The sequence below is a fragment of the Camelus dromedarius genome, chromosome 32 (assembly GCF_036321535.1).
Source record: "Camelus dromedarius isolate mCamDro1 chromosome 32, mCamDro1.pat, whole genome shotgun sequence".
In the NCBI taxonomy this organism is placed as follows: Eukaryota; Metazoa; Chordata; class Mammalia; order Artiodactyla; family Camelidae; genus Camelus; species Camelus dromedarius.
In genome coordinates, this window is record NC_087467.1 from 9,784,480 (window position 1) to 9,809,602 (window position 25,123).

The 25,123-nt window shown below is 38.9% G+C and overlaps 1 protein-coding gene across 4 annotated transcripts in view; it reads left to right on the forward strand.

The window, feature by feature from the left end:
- The first annotated feature begins 757 nt into the window (after positions 1-757).
- Positions 758-25,123, forward strand: part of DSC2 (desmocollin 2) — a 28,373-nt gene continuing 4,007 nt past the window's right edge. For 2 of the 4 annotated variants that reach the window (XM_031439011.2, XM_031439013.2), the window contains exons 1-14: positions 758-1,266; positions 8,253-8,337; positions 9,252-9,451; positions 10,552-10,662; positions 11,958-12,113; positions 13,367-13,511; positions 14,467-14,633; positions 17,503-17,637; positions 17,882-18,067; positions 19,611-19,861; positions 19,990-20,132; positions 21,171-21,398; positions 23,780-24,019; positions 24,393-24,517. In XM_031439011.2, coding sequence (XP_031294871.1) covers positions 1,198-1,266; positions 8,253-8,337; positions 9,252-9,451; positions 10,552-10,662; positions 11,958-12,113; positions 13,367-13,511; positions 14,467-14,633; positions 17,503-17,637; positions 17,882-18,067; positions 19,611-19,861; positions 19,990-20,132; positions 21,171-21,398; positions 23,780-24,019; positions 24,393-24,517 — 2,241 coding nt within the window. In that variant the 5' untranslated portion in view covers positions 758-1,197. Of the gene's footprint in view, positions 1,267-8,252; positions 8,338-9,251; positions 9,452-10,542; positions 10,663-11,957; positions 12,114-13,366; positions 13,512-14,466; positions 14,634-17,502; positions 17,638-17,881; positions 18,068-19,610; positions 19,862-19,989; positions 20,133-21,170; positions 21,399-23,779; positions 24,020-24,392; positions 24,518-25,123 lie in introns of all 4 variants that reach the window. The other 2 variants (XM_031439010.2, XM_031439012.2) reach the window with 1 other exon arrangement.

A 25,123-nucleotide genomic window follows, 5' to 3' on the forward strand; every position in this document is an offset into this window, starting at 1 on the left:
ACTGCTTTCTGAAGGGCTGCAAGCAACTCACTTTTATACTTTAATCTTCTAAGTTAAGCACTGCTATAATCCATCCAGTTAAGGAATGCTTCAAACCAAAACATATATTTTATCCTATTCTTTTTCTTTCTTTCCCACCAACTCTGGTTTTGGTGGTGGGAAAGGAAGAGAGAAAGCTCTGCTAGACATCCGGGAGTCCAATTTAGGAGATAAGTTATAAGCGGGTCACTGGTTGGCTTTAACTACAACACAGGAGGGTCTTGGAGAAAATCAGTGGCCACATTTAGCCAATGTCTAGGACCTCAGAGATGCATTTTCCATAGTAATTCACACTTGATGCCTGGATTCCCTTGTTCTATCTATCTATCTATTTATTATTGTAATTTTCTTTCATCATTGCCATACTGGCCATGAAATTTCTTTAAGAAAAAAACAAAGCAAAAAAACCAAACCAAAACAAAACCCAAACAAGACCCCAAGAAAGGTGTGTCACAGATGAAAACCCTGTCTGAACTGCTCTTGGATGTCTGCAGTAAATTCACTGCAGCAAAGAGTATGTAAAACAGTCTCCCTGGGGTCAGCCCTCTAACAGGTGGGCCATGGGCAGCTGTGACACAAAATGCGACCTCTGCAGCTCCCCGGCGGCCTTTGCAGGTCCGAAACTGAACCCGGCGCGCAGGGCGGAGTCGGGGCCGTGAGCGCGCTCGGGTCCGCGCCCCTTCCCGGGCCGGGCGCGCTCAGGGAGTGAGTCTTTGTACAGTCAGGGCTTCAGCTGGGCTGGGCCAGCTGTTAATCCTCCAGGCGGATACCGGGGCGGGGGGGAGATGGGGCATATAGGTGGCGTCCACCGGTGAGAAACACCTAGCGCAGGTAAAAGGGTGGCGGCGAGAGGGAGTTCCCACCTGTTGCATTCTTCCAGAAATGAAGACTTAAGAAAATACCAAGGAGGGGCCGATCAGTGTCTTTCGGACGCGCCTGGAGCTCCACCCTCGGTCAGAGGAAAAGCCCCTGGGCTGAGAGGCAGGAGCTTCAGAAAAACCAAGAAAAGCGGCTGCCTGCGCGCTCCACTTCCTCTGCCTCGCACCGCTGCGGCGCGGCCTGCCCAGCCTGCGCCCGGGCCGCGGCCCTTCGCCCCGCCGCGCCCTCCCTCCCCGGCCTCCGGGTGCCTCGGCCGGCGACCTGCCCCCGAGTCCTCCCATGGCGGCAGCCGGGCACGCCGGCTTCCCAGGCGGAGCCCTCTGCCGGCAACTCCTGCTGACCCTCGCGGTGAGTGGCTGCCCGGCCCCCGGCTCCCGAGAGGGGTCACCGACCGAGGGGGGGAGGGAGGGGAGACTTTGGGACCAGGGGTCGGGCGAGGGTGGCGGGCAAAGCGGGGGTCCGTGGGCCTGGGGCTGGCTGAAAAAAATGCCGTTGACTAGGGTGGGGGAGGGCAGACAGAAAGAGGAGGGCGACCTGGGCGTCGCGATCCGGCTGGGGAGGAGGAGGGTGTCTCCGGTAGATACAGTCAGTGCAGGCAAATGAGACGGAGGCAGCGGCTGCAAACGCCCTTGCAAAACCGTGGCCTCTGGGTACGAGCCGGGACGCGCGCTGCTCCGGCGCCTCGCGCACCTCCTCGGGCAGGGCAGTCCAGTCGGCCTCGATTTGGGGTTTAGACCGTGGATAAGGGGAGCCGCTGGGCGGACAGGACCGAAAGCACAGGTCCTTGGGTGAAAGAGAAGACTAGGCGCCTTTCGGGTGATCGATCTTAGTGTGTGTTGAGGGGAGGAGGGGACCTAAATTTGGTAGATGGATCGGCCCTAGGTGATCCCTTGTATCGGTTTCCATTGTTGGTCAGCACGTGAGGTTTCCTTGCCCTCAGTCTTTGGGGAACTGGTCCTTCCGCTCTCTCACCCGGGAGGCAGCTGGATTCTTCTGCTCCCTCACCCCCCGTCCCCTTCCGTCCCCCGCCCTGCAGCTCTAGTTTCTTTCCCGCTTGAAAGAACACAGTATCAGCGACCCCACCTACCCAAAGCTGGGAGCGAATGGGGTGGCCTTATTTGGAAGCGACAGTCCCCCTCCCTGGCAGAAAAGACTGGGATCTCTTTGGTGGGGTGGGGGGCGCAAGGCACAGGAATCCAGTGCGGGGAAGCTGCCCCAGGGAGAGTTTGGGATCAGAGATTCCCCAAACTGGACCCCTGGGTCCCCTGGAAGAAGAGTTAAATAGACCAAGTGCAAAATTGTGCGAAGTCGGTAGTGTCCCTTCACGTTGAGTTGCAGGCGTTAGGGCTCCAGACAATCCTGAAGGACAAGCGGACGAACCTGGACAACAGACAGCGGGAAGGTTTCTTCTGGCGGTGGTGGAACCGGCGGCGTGAACTAGCCGGATCATTTCCCTTACTCTACCACTGCTCTCTCTCTATTTCTTTCTTTTTTTACCTCCCCCCAGCGAATTCCTGAAATTTTTAAGTAAATGAAATTGTATTGTTACTATTATTAGAATGTCTTTCCCAAGGAGCTCCTTGGACTGCCAACCCTTAACTAAATTCCAGGGACATATGAATAACAGAAAGGGCCAGGTGCCCAGCAGTTAACATTTTATAGTTGAGGAAATCAAGAATGGAATAGACAATGGTCACAGAATATGTCCTTGATGACGAAGGAATGGATTTTGGTTAGGTCCCTAACAAAGTTGACACTTCTCTTTACAACATTGGCAATGGGCTTTGAAGGAGGAGGCATGGTTAGGCGTGGGGTGGTCCGACGCGCAGGCAAGAGATAGCATTGCTCTCATGTACTTGCACACAGACTTTCTGTGTCTTCTCAGATCCCTTCTGGAAGAAAGCAGATGTAAGGGAATAAACTAAAGATGAATGATCCTCATTCCTTGGCCTCCCTTAGCACCAAAGCTGGCTAGGCCAGAAATGGGGTGGAGAGAAGACTGATGGCTGCCCCTCCTCGTTCTGCTGCATTCTGGCTGGAAGGCTGGGCGTGAGCGTCTCAAGCTGTTCAGATGCTCTTGTGCATATCTGTGCAAAGCCCTGCCAGCCTCACTGCTGTTGTGTGAGCCTCATGTGTGACAGGCGGGTGAAGGAGAGAAGAAACATTACTAAGAATGACTTAGGGGACACCCACTGTATTTCCTCCTCCCTGTGCACCCAAGTAATCCTTCACCTTTCCTTGAATCAGCGTCTTCCAACTTCCTCATGCTGCCTCGCCCTGCACATGAGGCAACCGCTTGAACTCTGGCTTCTGCCTAAGTACCTAATGAAGCTACATTCTCTCTAAGGTCATCAGGGAGCTCCATGGCTGAATCCAGCCATTCCTTATCCAGTTTCACCTTATAGATGGAGGCTTTATTCTTGAAATTCACTCCCCTGTCCTTTTGACCTTTCTGACCACTCAGAATCAGACTCCCTATTCCAGGCCCGTTCCCTTAAGTATCATACAAGTGCCTAGAAATACTAAATTTATTTTGCTCTTTTGGATGTCTTCATTGAACTATCTCTCTGCCTACTATGATGTGTGACACAGCATTAATTATCTTTCCAAACAGTGTCACTTTTCTTTTAGGGTCCCGTATTTCAATAAGTGACACCACTATATACCTTAGTCCTCAAGGAGGAAGTCTAAAAGCTGTTTTTCCTTCCTCTCAGCTCCCCTCCCCTAATCCATCATTAAGTCCCATTAAATCTATGATCAGAAATATCTCATGGATATCTTTACTTCTGTCCATCACCTCTGCTATTAGTTTTTGCTATTATAAATAATTTCACAGTGAATAAAATCTTATATATGTCATTTCATATACGGGGCAGATGGATCAACAGATCACCAGAGATGGGATTGCTAGATTAGAGTAGAAATGACTTTATAATTTTGAAAGATATTATCAGCTCCCTCTTCCCTTAGCAAAGTTTGTGTCTGACTAGACAGAGATCTGTTTTATGGTGGATGGCATATCACATCATTGAGGATATATATATAAAATATACTATGGATATTATAGTATGAGACAACTTGATTTAGGCAGTCATTTAGTAAAAGATAAAGTTGAATCCATACTTCATGCGAAACACCACAGACAATTCCGAACAGATGAAAGATGTAGTATGTGATATACAGATAGTGGAAGAAAATATGGTGAATTCCTATTTAAATTTGGAGTCAAGAAGTCTTACTTATGGCTCAGATCTCAAAAGTCATTCATTAAGATGGAGAAAATCAATTATATTAAAACACACACTTGCACACAAACATACACACTTGTCCATGGCAAAAAACTAGACCAAACCAGGCAAAATCAAAGATAACTCATAAACTGGGAGAAAGGTTTGCAGATCATATGTTAAAAGGTTAATCTGCCAATATATAAAGAGCTCTTATAAATCAGGAGTCCAGTATGAACATGGACATGAGAAGTTCCCATAAAGTAATAAAAATGGCCCATAAAAGATTTCAGCCTCCAGGGGAGGGTACAGCCCAGTGGTAGAGCACGTGCCTAGCATGCCTGAGGTCCTGGGTTCAAGGGTACCCAGGACCCAGTACCTCCATTAAATAAGTAAATAAATAAACCTAATTACCCCCCCCAAAAAAAAAAGATTTCAGCCTCACTCATAATAAGGAAAGATGGATTTAACACTACACTCAAATGTCATTTCTCATTTGGCAAACTTGCAAAAGTTTGACATGAGGCTGTGTCAGCAAGAATGCGGAGAAATAGAAACTTTCATAATTGTTGTTGGCAAGTAAAACAAAGCTTTTATGGTCTATATACGGTTATAACAAATGCAAGTAGAAATGGTTCTGCTTCTTCCTTTCCAGTTTATAAGCACCTGCTCTCTGTCTATTCATACACCAACCACTGCATTGTTTTAATGACTGAGACTTCATAGGACCTTTACTGTCTGCTCAGGCTAATACCCTTTCATTGCTTTTCTTTTTCATAATTTTTCTATTTTTAATTATTTATTTGTTCTTACGACCTTTTAAATCCGCTTAACTAGTTCCAGAAGAAATACTGTTGGGATTTTTTGTTGGGCTTATAAACTTTGTATTTTAACTTAGTGTAAGTTGACATATTTAAGTTGGTGATTTTTTTCCTGTCCAAAATAGCAACATACCTTTCTTTTGGTGCAAGTCTACTTCTGTGTCCTTCAGAAATGTTTTCAGATTTTTCTCAAATAGGCTTTACACGTTCCTTGTTACTTCTTCATATTCTAAATTTTTATTGCTTTTGAAGATGATTTCTTTTTTTCCATTATATTGTTTAACTGGTTTTATTTAATGTGTATGAAGACTAATGATTTCTGTATTTTAATAGTTATTTCTGCTCCCTTACTGAAATTTGAAATTCTCATATTGTCTTACAGTAATTTATTGGTTGATTTGCTTAGGTTTTCCAGATAAGTAGTCATATCACATGAAAATACAGTTTTTTCCTCTCCCTTTTCAATTCATATGCTTCCTAATGTCATCCTCTTGCCCAATACACTTTAATGTAATGTTAACTACAATTGATGACCCTTGGAAAGTCTGTCTTGTTTCTGAGTTTAGCGAAGCTGCAGCTGGTGCTTTTCCATTGATGTCGTGATTATAGTATTAAATAAAAATCGTACTGAAGAAGTACTGATCAATTCCTTTTTTTTTTAAATTAAGACTGGTTATTCAATTTGGTCCAGTGTTTTCAGCGTCTATGGTCATGATAACATGCCAGGACTTCTTTAAACTTAATGAGTGGCTTGAGTTTCCTCAACCAAGCAAGTGACATGAATGTTGATAGCAAATCCACGCGAGGGCCAGTTTACTTCGAGCTCAGCCCTGCAGTGAAAGTTTTGCATTTGGGGTTCCATGTTAATGCGAGACGCTCCTCTCTACTGGCTTAGGCAGGCCCGTGCTTTGATTTCACTCTTCTTCTACTGAGGCCAAAAAGCCAGAGTCCAGTCTTTTCAGATCAGAAGTCATTTCTGGTTACCACTCTGTGTTCCAGCTTTACCCTCAATTTTTGCCTAGCAATTCCTTGCTAGATGCTTTAGGGTGGTTTAAAAACATGTATCTATCATTTTGAGTTTTGCCCTGAGTGTTGGACTGAATGATCCAGGTGCCGTTATTGGAAATGAAAATTGTTCCCCTGATCTATCCTTCACACTGGTCAGTTACCTTATTCAAACAGAAAGCTGCTTATGTAGTTTATCTTCTTAAAACAAATCTCTGATTTCTTATTAGCTTTAGGAAAAAAGATCTCTGTGTGTACCTCGTTAAGGCTGTTCAGAATCTGTCCCACACCTACTTCTCTGAGTTGATTTTAAACTTCTGTCCCTCCTGGGCTATCTGTGTCAGCCTTCGCAGATTTCGTTTTCAGGTCTGCATCACCGCTGGGCCTTTGCATGTGCAGTTCCTATTTTGGAACATGGAAGCTCTGCCTCCAAATGGCTAACTTGTAGCCGATCGTCACGTGGCTCTCCGAGGAGGCTCGTTCCCATGCTCTCCCACGGTGCCCTGTCCTTCCTTGTCACAGCACTCATCCTCTTTTATTGAAGTGGCAAATCTGTCTCAGGGAGAGTGAGCCTCCTCGTTTCCATGCTAGCTGCCCTGTGTGCAGTTCCCACATGGCCACCAGAATGAGTCTGTGTGAGTGCTCACCACATGAGCCACTCCACGGCTTCTAAACCTCCTGTTGCATCTCTTTGCACTCAGAAAAAAAATCTGCACACCTTTCTGCAGCCTTTTAGACCTTTCGTGATAAGCCCATGATTGTCTCTTCAATATTGTATCACTCTTCTCTCACTGTGTTTACTGCTATGACCCCTTTTTATTCCTTCAATATAGCAGGTGAAGTCCCCTCCCAGAGCATTTGGTCCAGCTTTTTGCTCCACCTGGAAGACTCTTCCCCAGTTTGAGAACTGGTTTACCTTCTTGTTTCATTCAGCGTCTGATCTTTCCTTTATCATCCTCTCTCCCTGTTTTATTTTTCTTGTAACACTGACTCTTGGCATTATGGGAACTTTTTGCATTTGTCTATTTATTGTTTGTACCTTACTTTAACATAATCTCCATGAGGTCAAGGATTTTTCTTTGTTCGGTGTGGTAGCCTTTGAACACTGCCCAGCACCTAGGCAGCAACCGAGAGATGCTAGGTGAATGAGTCAGTACATGTATGCTCTCAGTCACATCGACCTGGACTCCTCGGACACCTGATTCTGCTCTTATTCTCTCTGGTCTCTGTACCCGGTGAAAATTCTTCTCATCTTTTTATTTCTAATTCAAGTACAATCTCTTCGCTTTGTCCCTGTCTAAGTTCCAAATGACATGTCATCTCTGCCTTGCTTGATCCTTCATACATAATTTAAACTGGATAATTAAAGGGTCTTTAATGTGTATTGGAAATAAAAATTTTCATCCAAATTTTGATGATTTTAATGTATGTTTATCGACTTTTAAATAACTGTAAATGCTAGTTAGCTGTTTTGCTTTTGGTTGAAAGCCTTTGCAAAGCTATAGGGAAAAAAAAAACGTTGTTCAAGTTTCAGAGAGAACAGAAATTTCAGTGTGCTCAAATATATATATTGTAATGGAATGGGTTCACCCTAATCACTAAATCACTTAAAACTTTTCAGCGAAATATTTTTAAAATGATCTTAATTCTCATGAACAAGAAGATGCACCTTCAAATTAAGTTCATATTTCAAAGTCGTGTGCTTGTCAGTGTACGGTCACACATAAATACTTAAAGTCACTCCACGGCAGTGAGTCAGTCCTTCTCTTGGAAAGCACCGGACTTTTGTTTAGGATATTTCTGATTTGGTACCAAAGCTCGTATGCAGTTGACAGATAATTGAAACAATTTGCTGGCTCATTAAATTGTTTTTGTTTCTCTTCCCTTTCACATACCTGTGCCGCCTTCATAATAGTTTCCAGTGCTTTCCACAAAGGCTGTCATTAGTTTCTCATTACACCCACTAGGTTAGTCAGATTATTATTAACTCCATTTTACAGACTAGGAAACAGAGCCCAAGAGGATACGGAATTCTCTGAGTCCACATGCTTTGTGAAGGAAGGAGCCATGACTCTTAGTCTATTGTTTTATTTTCCCTTCTATGCAGGTGGTTTTTTTTTTTTTTTTTTCTGAATTCTTATCCAGTGTATGCTTTTTATTTTATTTCGCCAATTATATAAGCTGATTTATAATTGTACAAATTTGTGATGTAGATAAACTATGTATGCATGACATGGCTCTTTTTTATGCATAATATTGATTCTGTTTTGTTTTGTTTTAGATCTTGACAGCTGCCTGTGATGCCTGCAAAACAGTGACCCTACATGTTCCCTCCAAATTAGATGCTGAAAAATTTATTGGTAGAGGTAAGAAACTGCCAGAATATGTAATAAATCCTAATTTGGTATGGTCTTGTAAAATTAGTGTAATTTTTAGAAGGATAACTATACTGGAACGAATAGTTAAAACTAATAAATACATTAGAGTACGTTTTTTTAAATACATGTGGTGTCATTGGAATGACACCAGTATTGTTCTTTACTGAAAAACATGGTTATTTAAAGTAGTTAAAATTGTTTAGTTTGAGTAATGAAATTATTACTAATATTTACATTAACTGAAGGATATAATATATATTATAACACATGTCTATGAAATAGAGAAGTAGTATTGAAAATATTTCTTGAGTTTAGAGGTGTTTTTGGATTTTCATCCTAAAGCATTTTGGCATTTTACTGACATTTACTTCCATATATTGTTTTTTTATCAATTTTTTTTTTCACATAACTGTAATATGATCGTAACTCAAAAAGAAGATCAGGCCAATGAACACACAGAGTATGATGACTATTTAACAATAGATTCAAAGAGTTCAGTAATAATATAATTTTATAACTGCTGATTTTAGTCTCTAGGTTATGTTTAACTTCCTTCATGTTCTCATGGGTTGCTCTTGGCCAATTTCGGTTAATAAAGAAGAAACTTTTTGGTGTGAGCTTAATGTTCAGACTGTGGCGCTCACATGCCTTTATTTCAGAACTAATCTCTCTTCTTTAAAAGGGAGTGAAGTAGATGTTAGCAGTGATGTATGTTTAATTAAGCACAACTTAATTAACTGTATAGTTTCATATGTCCTTTTAAAAATACAAAATTTCCAAGTGTCAAGGTAATTAATAGGAAGTTTTTGGCTGCCCCCCACCTCAAATGCATAGATTACTGTTAAAACTATGTACTGTTCTGTTTTTACCTTACAAATGATTGCTCTGTGTATTTTCCACAGTTAACCTGAAGGAGTGCTTTAAATCTGCTAATGCAATTCATTCAAGTGATCCTGATTTCCAGATTTTAGAAGATGGTTCAGTCTACACAACAAATGCTATTCTTTTGTCCTCAGAGAAGAGAACTTTTACTATATCACTTGCCAACACAGAGAACCAAGAAGAGAAGACAGTGCTTGTCCTTTTAGAGCGTCAGACCAAGGTATAAAAATAAAAAGTATGAAAATGAATATAATGAACTGTTGTCTCCAGGGGCAACTAACATGTCCAGGGAAGATGTGAAATCAGAAAAAAATACGGGATAGCTTAGCTTAAAGAGGAATGAGAACCATGACACAAGTTAACAGTGTTCAAATGGAAAAGGATTGTTCCACTTAGGTTATTACAGGTTGTAATTCCTTTTTATTTGGGACATAAAAGGAGAAAGTGAGATACGGTACAGCATGAGAACGTGAGAGTAGACAGAGAAGCATTTCTTGATCATCACTGTGGAATAGGTTTCCAAGACAATAACCAACATTACTTAAGGTATTTATATTATAACCTGGGCTTGGTAGCTTCTAATTATTCAGAACTCATATGGCATGTTAATGACTTCGGAAGGTGTCCTACTTTGGGCAGCGGTATAGGACCACAACGTGGTTAATTATGCTGAGATCCATGAGGCCTCCAGAGATAGGTCTCATGTATCTTAGCATAATTTTTAGTCTTAGAAAATAGATGACTATTTTAGGTTGAGGTTTGGACCCCATGCATGCATATTACATTGTGACACCCAAGATCAAAATGACTTCGAGTCAACCATTGGCCGTTACTCACGGCAGCTGTTTGAGAGTTGTCACCATGTTTCTCTCCTCGTTCTGGCACAGATCTCTCTGTTGGTCCCCTGGTTCTTCCTAGTTGCTGGTGAGTGGAAGATGCTTCTGCTAAATGTGGAAGAACACCTATCTACTTTTTTTCTTTGCATATCCTCCTCCCATGTTTTTGCATGGCAATGTGGCAACATTAATTTTTTTTTTTTTTTTTCAGTTTGGCTTCTAGGCTTCCAGTTCCATCTCTCTCTCTTCCATGTTCCCACCACGTTATTTTCTCAAGAGGATTGCTGTGATAACAGTTAGGGCTCTTAATTCTTCATTGTCTTTTTGCAGTATTGATCTTAGTTTGGTTTTCAAGCACCACCATGGTCTTAATGTCTCTCCAGCTAATCTTTGTGAGAGGGGAAAGATGTATCAGCGCTCTAAAGTTTGAGAATAGTCACTGACTTTATTATTTTTCCCTGTCTTCTAAATTGAGGTACTTAAGAAAAGGCATTCTCAAGAGAAAGTTCTAAGACGTTCCAAGAGAAGATGGGCTCCTATTCCTTGTTCGGTGCCTGAGAATTCCTTGGGTCCTTTCCCACTTTTTCTTCAACAGGTACAATTTACTTTCCTTCCACTGTAAGAGTCTATGATTTCCATCTTTCTTTAAAATTTGGACGAGTATGCAGTTACTTAAGAAAATACATGTGTATGAATATATGAGTGAATGAGTATGTCTATTGTATGTTTCAATGTATGGGTATAAATATATCTCTCTATATTTGCATATACTTTTATTTTGAAGTTTTAGCCATACAAAGTCTATTTATAAAACTGCAAAACCCATAAAGCACTCTCAAACACCTGCTTCCTTAATGAATTTTTGTATCAGCAAGGGTATCACAGAGCCTGGGATAGTCCGGAAAACCCCCAAACGTCTTCCATAATAAGGGATGGCATTGTTGACAAAAGGTCAAATGCCATGAAGGGGAAAGACACGTACACTTTCCTATGGCTTATTCCCAATTCCACTGCTTAAATCACACTGGATCCACATTTTCTCTCCCCTTTCTAACTTCACTGGAAACCCCAGCAAATCTTCTTGACCTCTTTTACTATCAGTGGCCACTCACAGTCAGTCTAGGCTTTGGGTTTCTTTTCCCTCGGTTCTTGAAGTGATGAAAGAGAGTCTTCCTTTATATCCCACCAACACATTTAATGCAGCTGAGAGAAGAGCGTATTAAAGTCGAGAAAGAAATCATTAGGGAATAATTTGTTCATCATCCTGGTAGATGGTCAAGCTCCTACTAGGAGGTTGAAAACAACTTGGCAAAAATTTGCTTTTTGAGTCAAATACCAGAATACCACACTTGCCAGGAGATTATGCCATTTCCATTCTTACTCATTCCCACGCCCCATTCAGCCCCTATAAAAAAGAAGATGCTGACAAATAATAAAAGCTAATTAAGGAACCATTTCCCAAATTTTTGCCCTGCAGACAGTACACTTTAAACCCAGTGTCTCAAATATTATGTTGTATATAATTTAAAAATTCAGGTTTTAAAAAATTGACAAAAGGATAATTTTTTTCATGCTCAGAATACTTTGTTTTCTAAGAGAAGAAAAGTCTGAAACATTTGATCCATGTGGGTACATGTAGCCTTTAAAATATTCCTTGGTAATTCTGGAAATCGAAGACACTTCTGCATTGTTTTCCTCATGCCTTGCTCTTGAAATTTCTCAAGTATTAGGTTCTTATTCTGTTGCTGCTTTTTATTCATACATAATAATCAATTAAAGAGGGCAATTATGTATTGTAATAAAAAATGTCCGTGTGATTGCATAAGAATATAGATGAAAGTTTTGCTGAAATAAAAATTTGTCTTTTATATATGTAATATCTCTTTCTAGATTCAATCTGACACAGCACAAAACTACACCATTTACTATTCCATAAGAGGACCTGGAGTTGACCGAGAACCTCTGAATTTATTTTATGTAGAGAGAGACACTGGAAACCTGTTTTGTACCCGTCCTGTAGATCGTGAACAGTACGAATCTTTTGAGGTAGAGTCTAAAGTTTACATATTGTATGAGTAATTATTAAGTTTGACTAATTTGTCTCTCTTTCTCAGTTCATTTACCCTTTTCTGTGTTTGTCATCCATGCTCTGGGTGTATCTGATAGCACAGACCTGACTGGAAGCAAAAAAAATTTTACAGAATAAATAGCATTTGATTCTGTTAGATTGTTCCGGATATTTTAGTTTTACTATTTTTTTTTTAAAGACAAAAAACCCCCACTTTGAAGAGTAGTTATTTGATTGGCAGAAAATATCTGTGAACCTCTTTAAGTTACTGAGAATGAAACCATAGGAGGTAAGTCAAGTTCAGAAGTTAAGCTCAGTACCTTTGTGACGGGAGAACGTTCACTTGTGAGCAAGTAGGGAGTGCGGACAGTGCTTAACTAAGATTATTCAGTCTTTTCAATATCTGGGCAACTTCTCTTGGTAGAATGGGTGTTAATATGTAAGAATTTAACCTAATGTATTGATTTTCCAACAGGAACTGGTCATTTTGCTTAATCCAATTTAAATTATTTTACATCTATTTGAATTAATTATTCATCAGTTGACCAAAATGAAGAGACATGCAAACTCTGAATTAAATGTTTAGGTTTAGAATTGCTACGACATAACCTTCTAGTACCTGTGGTGGCCTGTCCTTTCTGTGATAACTTAAAAAAATTGGAATTGAAATTCATATTATAAAATCAAAAGAATAAATTGCATTTTAGACACAGTTTGCAGCTGTTCATTTGTTCTATTTCTGACTCCCCCTTTTTAAATTAAAAAAGTCTTATGAAGATAATTATCTAAATATAACCATCGATGTGCCTGTAATTCTAATTCTAAAATAATAATCTCAGTTAACTGCACCTGGGGAATTTGGAATCCTAAGAATTCAAAGTTATGCAAGATCTAGAAAGTTGTATTTAAAATCTATGCATCTGAAACTTTCAAACGAAACGAAACAAAATAGTTCTCAAGACTGTTTTGGGAAAATAATGAAAACTGTTACACTCATGAACAATACAGCAACAGTGAGGTAACCAAATTTATCTATATTATTGTATTAGATAAATTTAAACACAAAATGCCATACTACATCAGGAAATTAACCAGCTCTGGTGGCATTAAAGTTAAGTAACAAATGGTGAAACCCACACTGCAGTGCTGAACAGTCTCCCAATGAAAGCCAAAACAAAAGCAAGTTTCAACCTTTTTTTTTTTTTTAAGAAAAACTTTACTCTATTCACAGCTAGTTGCCTTTGCAACAACTCCAGATGGATATACTCCAGAACTTCCATTGCCCCTCGTAATCAGAATTGAGGATGAAAATGATAACTACCCAATTTTTACAGAAACGACTTACATTTTTGCAGTTTCTGAAAATTGCAGAATTGGTGAGTACCTACCTTAACAATATATAGCAACATAATATTTCACTTCATAAGCTGAGTTTCACTATGGCCATTGGGAGGTAGCACATCTGTCTGGCAAGAACAAGGGATTTGCCAGGCAGGCTGCAGTGGGTAGCATTTTATTCTGCCTTTTGCTCGCTGTGTGCTGTGACCCTGAGCAAGTCTCCTAATCTTGATGAGCCTCCGTTTCCTCATCTGTAGAATGGGATATCAATATGCAAGGTTGTTAGGAAGATTAAATGAAGCACAATATGCATTGAATGCCAAGCACACTGCCTGAAAAGTAGGATTTACTCAGTAAATGTTACTTTGCCTTCCTTGTGAAATAAAATAAATACCTTTAAGAAACCATATTCTAAAAAGAATAAGTCTTTGAGCAACTGAAGTCTTAGCCTGGAAGAGATCTACTGGTGTTCTTGAGTGATTACATGATTGACAGTATTCTGGACATTGTCATAAGGGTCATTGAGAATAATACACATGTTTTCTCAACCTTTTGAAAATGGACCATTTCAGCTGGAAGTCAGAGTGCACATTTTGAGTCTTCCTCTAGAAAGATCTAACTAAACCAAGAATTTTCAGAGAAAACAGACCCATGTGATGAATTTAAGTGCAGGCTTGCAAATAGACAAAAGGTTAAAGAATAATTAGAAGTCTTTAGTCTAGAAATACAAAGGCTGTGGAGGGATAGTCAACGCTTGTAAAATTATACAATAAATGGAGTAAATTTAGATATGGTCACCAAAATTTTGGGACACTGGGATATTTAAAAGGAAGTGATACTTTATATAGAAGTTTGAAAATTTATAAAAGCTGTTACTCTGATACTTATTAAGTGGTCCAAAACTTTTTTTGAGGTAGATGGAGAGGAGTCAAATAAAGGAGAAGTTGAAAGTGTAAAAGTTTGGGCAATTAAAGAGGAATTTTCAATATGTAGGTACTACCGTGGGACAGGTATGTGCAACTGACAAGGACGAGCCAGACACGCTGCACACGCGTCTGAAGTACTCCATCATCGAGCAGCTGCCAGCATCCCCCGTCGTCTTTTCAATGCATCCAACGACAGGTGTGATCACCACGTCATCATCTCAGCTAGACAGAGAGGTAACATCAATACTAATAAGTAAAACCTCATTATCACATGGCTGTTTAGCAGTACCTGTATATCTCGGTATACCACCTACGGATGTATTTTAGAAAAGCATGCTGTGAGTCTAATTGAACAAAAATTGTAATTTTAGGGAGGTTGATGAAGGTCATTAACCTTGTAGTACACTGATTTTGAACTACTCATTTGTTCCCTTCTGAATTGTATGTTTATAAAATCAAATTTCCTAATATAAACTCATTTACAGTAGTAAAACCAAGAAATGTCATACATGAAAAGTGAAACTTTTGGAAATGTGTGGAATTTTGAAATCTGCAGATAACAGTGATGCTTCTTCTGTCTGAGTCAACATTTCCTCAACAATCTCACCTGCATTCTTTCCCCGTACATAGAGCAGAAGAAAGTTTATCCCTCTCTGATCTCTGGTTTACCATTTTCAATTGACTGCTAGAAATCCTTACCTGGATGTTTCACAGGTACCTAAGATGCAGTCTGCATAGAACTGAACTCGTCTTTCTTTCTAAACATGCTTCTCCTTCTGGTTAAAATGACACTAATACATTCTTTTCCTGTTCATAATTTTTCTATTGTCACCTTGGATACATGTTCTCAAATTGTATTTGATGTCTGCTTTCTCAGATCAAATCACTTTCCAAAGCATGTTGGCATAACTCTGAAATGATCTTATATCATATTCTGTCCATTTTCACTGCAACGAGCCTAGCAGCAATTCATTCGTTTATTCAGCTGTTAGGTCCTCCACCAAGCATTTATTCATCCAAATTCTTATAGTAGCTTATCTGACCTACTTACTACGTTTATAATCTTTAATCGTAAAATTCCATAATATGTGTTTGTCAGTTATTTCTTTGACTTCTAAAATTCATAGATTCATGTCCTCTCCCTCTCCCAAGGATTAGAGTCATGGTCTGCAAATTTTCTGGTCTCAGGACCCCTTTACAGTCCTAAATATATTGAAGATGTGGGTTATATTTATCAATACTTAATCCACAAGTATTTAAAACTGATAAAAGTTTAAAATATGTATTTGTTTATCCATTTAAAATAATATTCTACTTGTTAATGTAAATCATATTTTTATAAGAAAAGTTACATTTTCAAAATAATAAATAATTTAGTGAGAAGAGTAGCATTATTACACATTTTTCTAAGCTCTTTAACACCTGACTTAGTATAAGACTGATGGATTCTCATATCCTTTTGCTTTGAGTTTGTTATATAGTTTTAGCTAAAGTATATAAAGAAAATCCAACATGATATGAATTTAGAAAAGAGAGGAGTACTTTAATCGTAATTTCAGATCATTATGGATATTCTTCTTTGATACTACACCAAAACTTGACAAGTGGTAGCTTCATAAATGTTTTTTGCATTGTACACTCTGAAATGTTGTCAGTGAACTTGTGTACTTTGTTACATTAAAATCCGTTGGTCTGTCTTGTACTTTGAATGGATAGTTTACCATGTGTGATTTTGTAACGTCATGCATTGGTCATTTGGGAAATACTGATTCGCTGAATTATTGAGGTCTTCCAAATAGTGACACATTTAATTAATAAACAATATTAAAAGAAACACCTCCTCACCTCTGTTTATATCATGATGGTTCATAAAAGTTGCAGAATTTTTGCTTGAAAACTCCAAATGTTCATTGGCAACAAATAGTTATTTTCCTTAAAGTAACAGATTCACTTTATATGTGACAAAATGTCTTCCAGATGTACCAGTCTAAATAACCATAGATGTCTTTCATGTGAAAATAGTATTCTATTTTTAAAAAATGTCTAGTTCAGTTTGTAAATCAATCACACAAGTACTTTTCCTTGAAAAGAACATCATTACTATGTTACGCAGAAAAGGTTTATATGTACCTCCTATTTCATCCCATAGACTAGGGTTGAAATATAATAAAATTTAATAAAATTAATCATTTTTACTGCATCTACAAGGACATTCTTAAGTGAAATTTTATTTTTTAATTCAATTTTATTATTCATAAATGTATTTATTTTTACTGTGATTATGTGCCAATGAAGAATGCAGTATCATTTGCTGAATGAATGAATGTTACAGTTCTACAAATTAGATGGATTCTTCATGGAGTGTACGTGCTCAGGAAGAGCTGATTATAAACCAAATTCTCTTTTGTCATCAATAGATCCTTCTGATAAAATCAGTTGAAAGCTTTTAACTAATGAAGGAGTCTTGGAGTGCTTTTGCCCGAGAGTGTTCTGGGGTCACATTCCCAATACTTGTGATAAATGAAATCATTATGAGGAGAAACATTTTTATTTTAACTAGCAATGAACCTCCTCCGATTGCTGATGAATCGAAAACCCTTAAGAATCAGATTCTATTTTCCATGGAGAGAAAAAAATTACATAGTTCCAGAATTTTGTTTTCATGCTAATTTAATGATCTTTTTATAAATGTAAATATTTAAAACCCACCTTTTTTACGGGAGGATATTTTTCTTTATTGTTTCATTACAAGACTGGTATAAGAGTCACTGCTATATATTTTTGATCATAAGAATGTACTTTGATTTTGATTAATTACTAGGCAATTTTAAATGTACTACGGCTACATCTTCTCTTTCTGTTGAGCAACGCTAAAACCAATCGATTCTAAATTCTATGGGTAGCTCTTTAAATTTGAGAACTTCCATAAATTAATTGAAAATTACTAGTGTGAGGAAATCATTCTTCTGCCAGTACATGAAAACTATGAAATCTAACAGTGTACCTCTGAAACTTTTAATGCAAGGACAATTATAGAGTGTAAATAAGGCTTCATTTATAACGTTGCTTTCACCCAGTAGTTAAATTCTTACTTTCTTTTCAGGTATTTGATAAATACCAGTTGAAAATAAAAGTACAAGACATGGATGGTCAATATTTTGGTTTGCAGACAACCTCAGCTTGTGTCATTAATATTGTTGATGTGAATGACAACTTGCCAACATTCACTCGTTCTTCTGTAAGTATACGATACTAATGAAAGAAAAAGGTACAACGCAGTGTTAATTGCTAAATATGCATATCTCCAGCCACATGATTTCAAATGAAGTATTCCCAGCCACGTGTCAGTAGTTTGGACTGAGGGTTTAAAATCATGTAAACCTAGTACTCTGGAAATTAGAGGAACCAGGCTTACGTTACATGGTGTTCTATTTTTGTAAGAGTTACTAATTAAACTTTTCTTGTTGTTTCTATTATTGTAGTATGTGACATCAGTGGAAGAAAATAGAATTGATGTGGAAATCTTACGTGTCACCGTTGAGGATAAGGATTTAATTAATACTGCTAATTGGAGAGCTAATTTCACCATTTTAAAGGGCAATGAAAATGGAAATTTTAAAATTGTGACAGATCCCAAAACCAATGAAGGAGTTCTGTGTGTGGTTAAGGTAAGAATTAATTAGCAAATTAGTTATTTGTAGCTTATAATATCACAGATTAGCATATTAGAGTTTTCTGGTAAATGTAGGAATGAAATAGATTTTAGGTAAATGTAAACGCTGTGTTCGTCATGTATATAATGGGATGAATATATTCATTTTGGAGAACATTTTATATAGGCATGATTTTTTAAAAAATTATTATGTATGTATGTTCAATTAATACAATATAGTACTCACCTTGTAACCAGTATCTCTTAACAGCTAAAAAAACTAGCACAGCTTTGACACCTATGGGACACTGTCAACCCTTCCTAGCCCATTCTTTCCATAGCTGGGTCAAGGAGGCCTCACTTAATTACTGAATTTCCCAAATGATGAGTTACTCCTGATCAGACCCATAGGAGGCTCTTTGCAGATCTGTTCGTCTGTATTCAGCGTACATGACATTCTTAACTTCCTGGTTCAGAATGGGAATCCTTAACCATTTGAAGATGTAAATACATTTCTAGAATTTCTTTCTAATAATATTCTACAACATCTCAGAAGACATCACTGGTGATTCAGGAAGCAGAGTTAGCCCACAAAGTGATCTGAGCTCTTTGGCTTTGGTCAAAGGCATAGGCTTGTTTCTGCTGCATCTTGAACGAGAACGTGATTCTAGCCTGGGTCTATGTCGTTTTCCTTTTGTACATATTCACAAGGAGAATGGGGGTCAAAGATGACGAATTCTTTTTTCTTAGAATGATGAAAATTACCTGCAGTTTGTGGGTTAATTTCTCTGTTTCAAAACAGCAGAGATGTCCCTTAAATCTTATCTCTTTCTTCACGCAACCCCTGCCCTAGTCTTTCGTATCCTAAGGAAGAAGTTTATCTCTGTGACCTCTATGACCTGACAAATTTCTGTCTTCTAGGAAATGGCTGCACCCATTCTCATTACAACTACATATCAGGCAAAATAAAATAAAAACCTTCCATTAAACTTGGTACTACCAGTTTTTCAGAAAGTAACTGGGATAAAAGAGATAAAAAGGAAAGTGTAAAGTCCATAAGTTTTCTATTTTCTTGTCTCTCTTAAAAATATTTATAAAATTTGACCCCTGTTTTCTACCCCAAACCAGGTACAAATAATTGTATTCATCTCAGAAGGGTAGGATAAGCTATCCCAAAATTAATGGAATAGTAAATTATGATTAATTAGGGTATGGAGTCCCTAAAGTAGTATTTCAAATAATATTTCATTAAATATTTTCTGAAATTGTCATCAGGACCTATGAGGTTACTTGTGTTAAATATGCAGTTGAGGGTTTTGTTCTGGGTGTGTGTGTGTGTGTGTGTGTGTGTGTGTGTGTTTTGCTGGCTCCACCCAAATACCGACTCAGTGGAAGGATTACCCTCCTCCCACCACCATCACATTTGTGGGTATGTAATGTTTTCATGACTATTCCCAACACAGCACTTAAAGACTTCCAAATCTAACTAGTTACACACTAGTTAACATTGCCAAATATTAAGTGTCTTGATCTGATGGTGAACACGCTTGCTTTCATAGCCACTGAATTATGAAGAAAAACAACAGGTGACCCTGCAAATTGGTGCAGTTAATGAAGCTCCATATTCTGGTAGTTCAAGATCAGCCATGAACACGGCAACAGTCACTGTTAACGTACAAAATCAGGATGAGGGCCCTGAGTGTAGCCCTGCAGTGCAAACCGTTCGAATTAAAGAAAATGCACCAGTGGGAACACAGAGCAGTGGATATAAAGCATACGACCCAGACACGAGAAGTAGCAGTGGCATAAGGTACTTGTGATTCTATTTTAGTTAACTTCACATTGACCATGTTTTTAAAATGTATCACTAATTTCGATCCGAGTATTGTAATTTGGCTTGTGATCCATTTTGCTATTTTAATTCATCCTTATTAACAGGTATAAGAAATTAAATGATCCACAAGGGTGGGTCACCATTAATGAAAACTCAGGATCAGTCACAACTTTCAGAAGCTTGGATAGAGAGGCAGAGACCATCAGAAATGGCATGTATAATGTTACAGTCCTTGCAACAGACAAAGGTGAGAACTTCGTTTTTAAGCCAGCTGTGCACTCCTGTTACATACATCCTCAGTTCTTAAGCCAACAACATACATTTTGAAGTCAGCTGCACTCATTCTCAAAATTTATTTTTCCCCAGATGACAAATATAGTAATTGAGAGGTTTGCTATAATGTATGAACTCATATCTGCTTTTCAATAGTACCCTCAGATTTGGATGCAATTATGAAATAATTTGGTCATGGAAACACTTGAAACTATAATTTTATTAAAACTAAACAATCATTAAAATTTGAGAAAGTTACTTTAGTAAGATTAGCTTCAACTTATTTAGTCACATCTCTAAAAATATTCACTTTGGCAGAAAATTCATTACACAGAGAACATACTTAGTTGCCACATAGTACACTCCTACAGAAAGTACTATTTTTCTACAGGAAACTAGCAATAAATTTGGGGGGTAGAATTCTGATACTATAAAATTAGATAAATAAATACTGTGAAGCCACATAATTGTATAAAATGTAAAATGATTTTCTGTGAGTCCTGTAAAATTGAAATACGAGCACAGTAATTATGAATGAAATCCATTTAGCGCTGAAAATATAATTTTACCATAACATACATTTGAATGTTGTGCCTCTATAAAATAAATATGTTAACTACAACAAACATAAATTATTATTCTGTAGCATATGTGCTTCCCCACCTCCTTAAATTTCCTTGTGCTTTTAACTCTACCAGAAATGCCCTTGTTGGTCCTCTCTAATTTTCTCTGTTTAATAATCAGTCAGCTCACTTCCATAAAAGTTTCCATGTCTGTTGGAGCTCTTTAGTGAATGAGTGACCAATCTAAATAGCAGTTATTTTCTGTAACATTTGAAAGAGATAACCGTCTCTTTTAACAACCTTAAGGACATAACCTGTGGCTGAGCTTGTCACTGTCATTTACATGGTACACGTACCTAATCAGTAATAAAAAATTTTTTTTCAATGTATAATTTCCCAGTGAAAACTCAAAACGTGAAAGAGTTGTATTTTCATATCCTGTTTTCTAGATGGGAGGACATGTACTGGGATTCTGGGAATTATACTGGAAGACGTGAATGATAATGGCCCCTCCATACCTAAGCGGCAGGTGATCATCTGTAAGCCTGTCATGTCGTCGGCGGAGATTGTTGCTGTCGATCCGGATGAACCTATACACGGCCCCCCCTTTGACTTCAGTTTGGAGCAGGTTCCCAATTCCGACATATACAGAATGTGGAGACTGACAAAAATTAACGGTATATCTTTCTAAACATCGTTTGGTCTTTTTCAGCATCAGGATGTCTCAAATACTTTTTTCTCGATGAAGTAGAAGAGTAATTCATTGTATGGTAACGAACAGCAAAAGAACATGGTTTTCTCAGGGTGGGTGTGGTGGGAGGTGCCTACCTCGGATCAGTCCTATGCCTGGATTCCCTTCGGTGTTTTATGAATTCTCATTTCTACCGCGCGCACGCACGCGCGCATACACACACACACACACACACACACACACACACAAACACGCGAGCACACACACCCTTAGACTGGGTCTAATGTAGCCAATTCCTCACTTGCCTACCTCCCGTCTACATGGATTCTTTAAATGCTGATGGTTTCCTAGGTCATAAGGGAATCCCCAACCCTTGCAGGGATGTCCCCCAGGAAACAGACTCTGAGACGGACTTTCCGGGTAGAATGTTTAGCAAGGATTTTGCTTGGCATCAGTATACGTGAAAGGCAGGTAGACAGGACTGGGCAAAAAGAGAACGCACGCTGCCGAAGGACAGCCTCAGCTAATGCCGTGGGGAGTCTGAGCTAAATGTCCCTTTGGAGTGGCCCCAGTTCGGTGTTTTTTCATCACTCAGACAGTGGGTTGGACCCATAGGGGCATGACCTTTGGCAGGAAGATACAGTCACTGAAGGTGCTCACAGCCCCCCAAGCAGCAGGGACAATACCTGTGTGACAGCAGGGGACCTGGGTGTGGGTCACTGTGCCCACCACACAGTCCCTTCTTTCTGCACTGTGTTGACTTCTGACCACTGTTTTCTATTAGGATCCCCCAGCTTGGTCCTAGTCTGTGCTTCTGACTTCACCCACTAGGATCTATGGTGACAAGAATGGCAAAAATGAAGGGAACCTCTCTCCATGCCACCATTGCCTCTCTCCCTCCATCAGTTCTTAACTTCCTAGCACATTCTGCGTCCCCTGACTGCGCCACCTGTGGCTCATGATGTCATGTTACTCCAGCTTTCACGACTCAAGATCCATTGTAAGCTGAATGGGGCTTGCCTTTAAAATGCCCTTCAATGGTTCTCATTCCCATGCTCTCAGCTTTCAATGAATATTCCTTGGTCTCCTTTTATGACAAGTTGCTCTGCGAACTGACAACATTTTCAGTGTTTTTAGCAATAGCATTCCAGTACACCTCTGTGTGTATGATTATCAACTGTGCTTTCTTGGGAAGAACTAACCTTATATTGAGACGTCCTTTCTACTTACTTGGTGTCATAATATCATTTCTTTTTATATAGCATTGAAAGAGGTGATAATTTTTTAAAATAGACCTACTTGGTACAACAAAAGACTGGCAGGGTTATGTTGGTCAAAACTTTGGTTTTTCTAAGTTGTACTGGTCTGTGAAATAGCCCAAGAGGCTGGGAAACACCAAGTTAAAAAGAACGCACTGTGAAGAGGCTTTGGGTCTGGCCAGGCTATTTATTCTCCCTGGGCATCAGTTTACCCACATGGAAAATGGGATTATTTGGGGACATAAACAAGATAATCAGTGCAATAAGCCATAGCAATTGTGAGTCATAAATTTTAGTTTTGTTAGTCTTTTATAATTTCTTACACGTAGAATTACTGAGTTAACCATGCTTTCTTTAAAAATTGACTTAATTCAATAAGTTTTTTTTTTTTACTCAAATATCCAAGTTTATGTTTAGAGCTTTAAACACCATAAAAATAATGAAAATGTCCCACTGGGCCTGTTAAGTGGGGAGGGGTTATTCTTGGCCTTGGGCACGTGTAATCTACATTCAGAGTAGTTGTATATTTTTGGCTCTGTGCCCAAGACTGCGTTGGATTTTGGCCTGGATATTTTGTACTCTTGACCTTAAAAAAAGAAATACTTGGAAACTAAAATATATCCAGTTGGTCCCAGTGTCCTGTAGGACCATGAGAAGTTCCGGCAGCATGACTCATGCCTTGATAATATGTTCAAGGTTTGGCACAATGTATGAAAACAAAGTAAGGGGAAACATCCAGAATTCTAGACTATGAAGTTCTCTGGTGAATCACGCATGAAAGAATGTATACTGACTGGTTATATTAAAATTTTTAAAGATGTGATAAAAACCAATCTCTTAGCACGTCTGTTATTTGTGACGGGAAGGATTTGTTTATGGACTGATAAAACGTATTATTACAAAAGCCAGGAGACCTTTATAAGAAGAGGCCAGCGCCGGCAAACTTCTATAACTCCTCCACCTGTTCACATTTACAGTCTTGTAGCACTTGTGCCATTCCCATCAGGAATACCCATTTGTAGGGAAACATGATGACCCCCTGTCACTAGGAATCTATGCTTGCGAGAAACCATCACAGTCTATAATACTCGGTTTTATTTTCTTTCAGATACAGCAGCCCGGCTCTCCTATCAGAATGACCCCCAGTTTGGACAATATACAGTACCTATCAGAGTTACAGATAGACTTGGCCAGTCACTTGTCACTCAAGTAAACGTTGTAGTGTGTGACTGTGTTACCGAAAATGACTGCAACCTTCGCATCAGTCCACAGACCGGCAACAACAGAGGAATAGTGCTTGGAAAGTGGGCCATCCTTGCCATTTTGTTGGGCATCGCACTGCTATTTTGTGAGTCCTTTCATGATTTCGAATGATGGCCTTTGAAACAACTTTCAGGACATAGTCTTAGAATTAACACTGACATCTATGGCTGTTCATTTGTATATAGCTATATTTCTATTGAATACACTAATTTATATATTGAAATTGCCTTTAGATACAGTTCTGGTGCTGTCTCAGCATAGACATAAAATTCAACTCAGAAATAGAGCATTTAGTGCGTTATTTGTGGCATATCTGGATAAGGCAGGCTTTCCTATGGGGTGTTGCTTTGACACAAGCAATGATATTTACGTTTTCTGGGAAGTTGTCTTCGTATTTGTCGTCATAAATTCATAACATTGCTTTATGATAAATGGAAGTAATTTCTCTCATCCACCAGGTATCCTGTTTACCTTAGTTTGTGGGGCTTCTGGGGCGGCCAAAAAGCCGAAAGTATTTCCTGATGATTTAGCCCAGCAGAATCTCATCGTGTCAAACACTGAAGCTCCTGGCGACGACAGAGTGGTAAATCATTTGTCTTTTCAAAATAAATACAAAGGATAAATTGGCCTAACCAACTATAATTATTTTTTCCCAGCAAAGTCGTTTTGAAATCAGGTAACTTACAATATATAAAATGTCATCCGTCCCAGGGGACAGATAAAATGACATTGACCCCATGGGGATATGTGCCCTTTCAATTTGGCCATATAGTGTTACTTAGGAAAAATCCTTTGGGGTGTCATTATTATGTTCTATTTCCAGTGTTTCATGGCTTCAACTTTGGGCCCAGTTTTTTTTATATATTGAAACTGCCAGTTGTGCTGAAAAAATGTTGTATTTAATTATTCACAGATCATCAGCATAATGGTTTTATTTATTTTTTTCTGGCCACAGCAATAAAATGACCAGGCTTTGATCAGCGTGGGAAGAACTTTAATGGAGGCTTTCAGGGTCTAATGTAGGTTAGAAACAAGCCTGAGGGCAGATATATGAAAGAGTAATGCTAACACTGCTTCAGCTTTGATTTGCAACCTGGTATGTGGATCAGGAACAAGTAAATTCCCTACGAAATGCATATCGGTGGTTAGAGCAGGAAGGATTTAGAAAACAAAAGGATGTTGGCCTCTA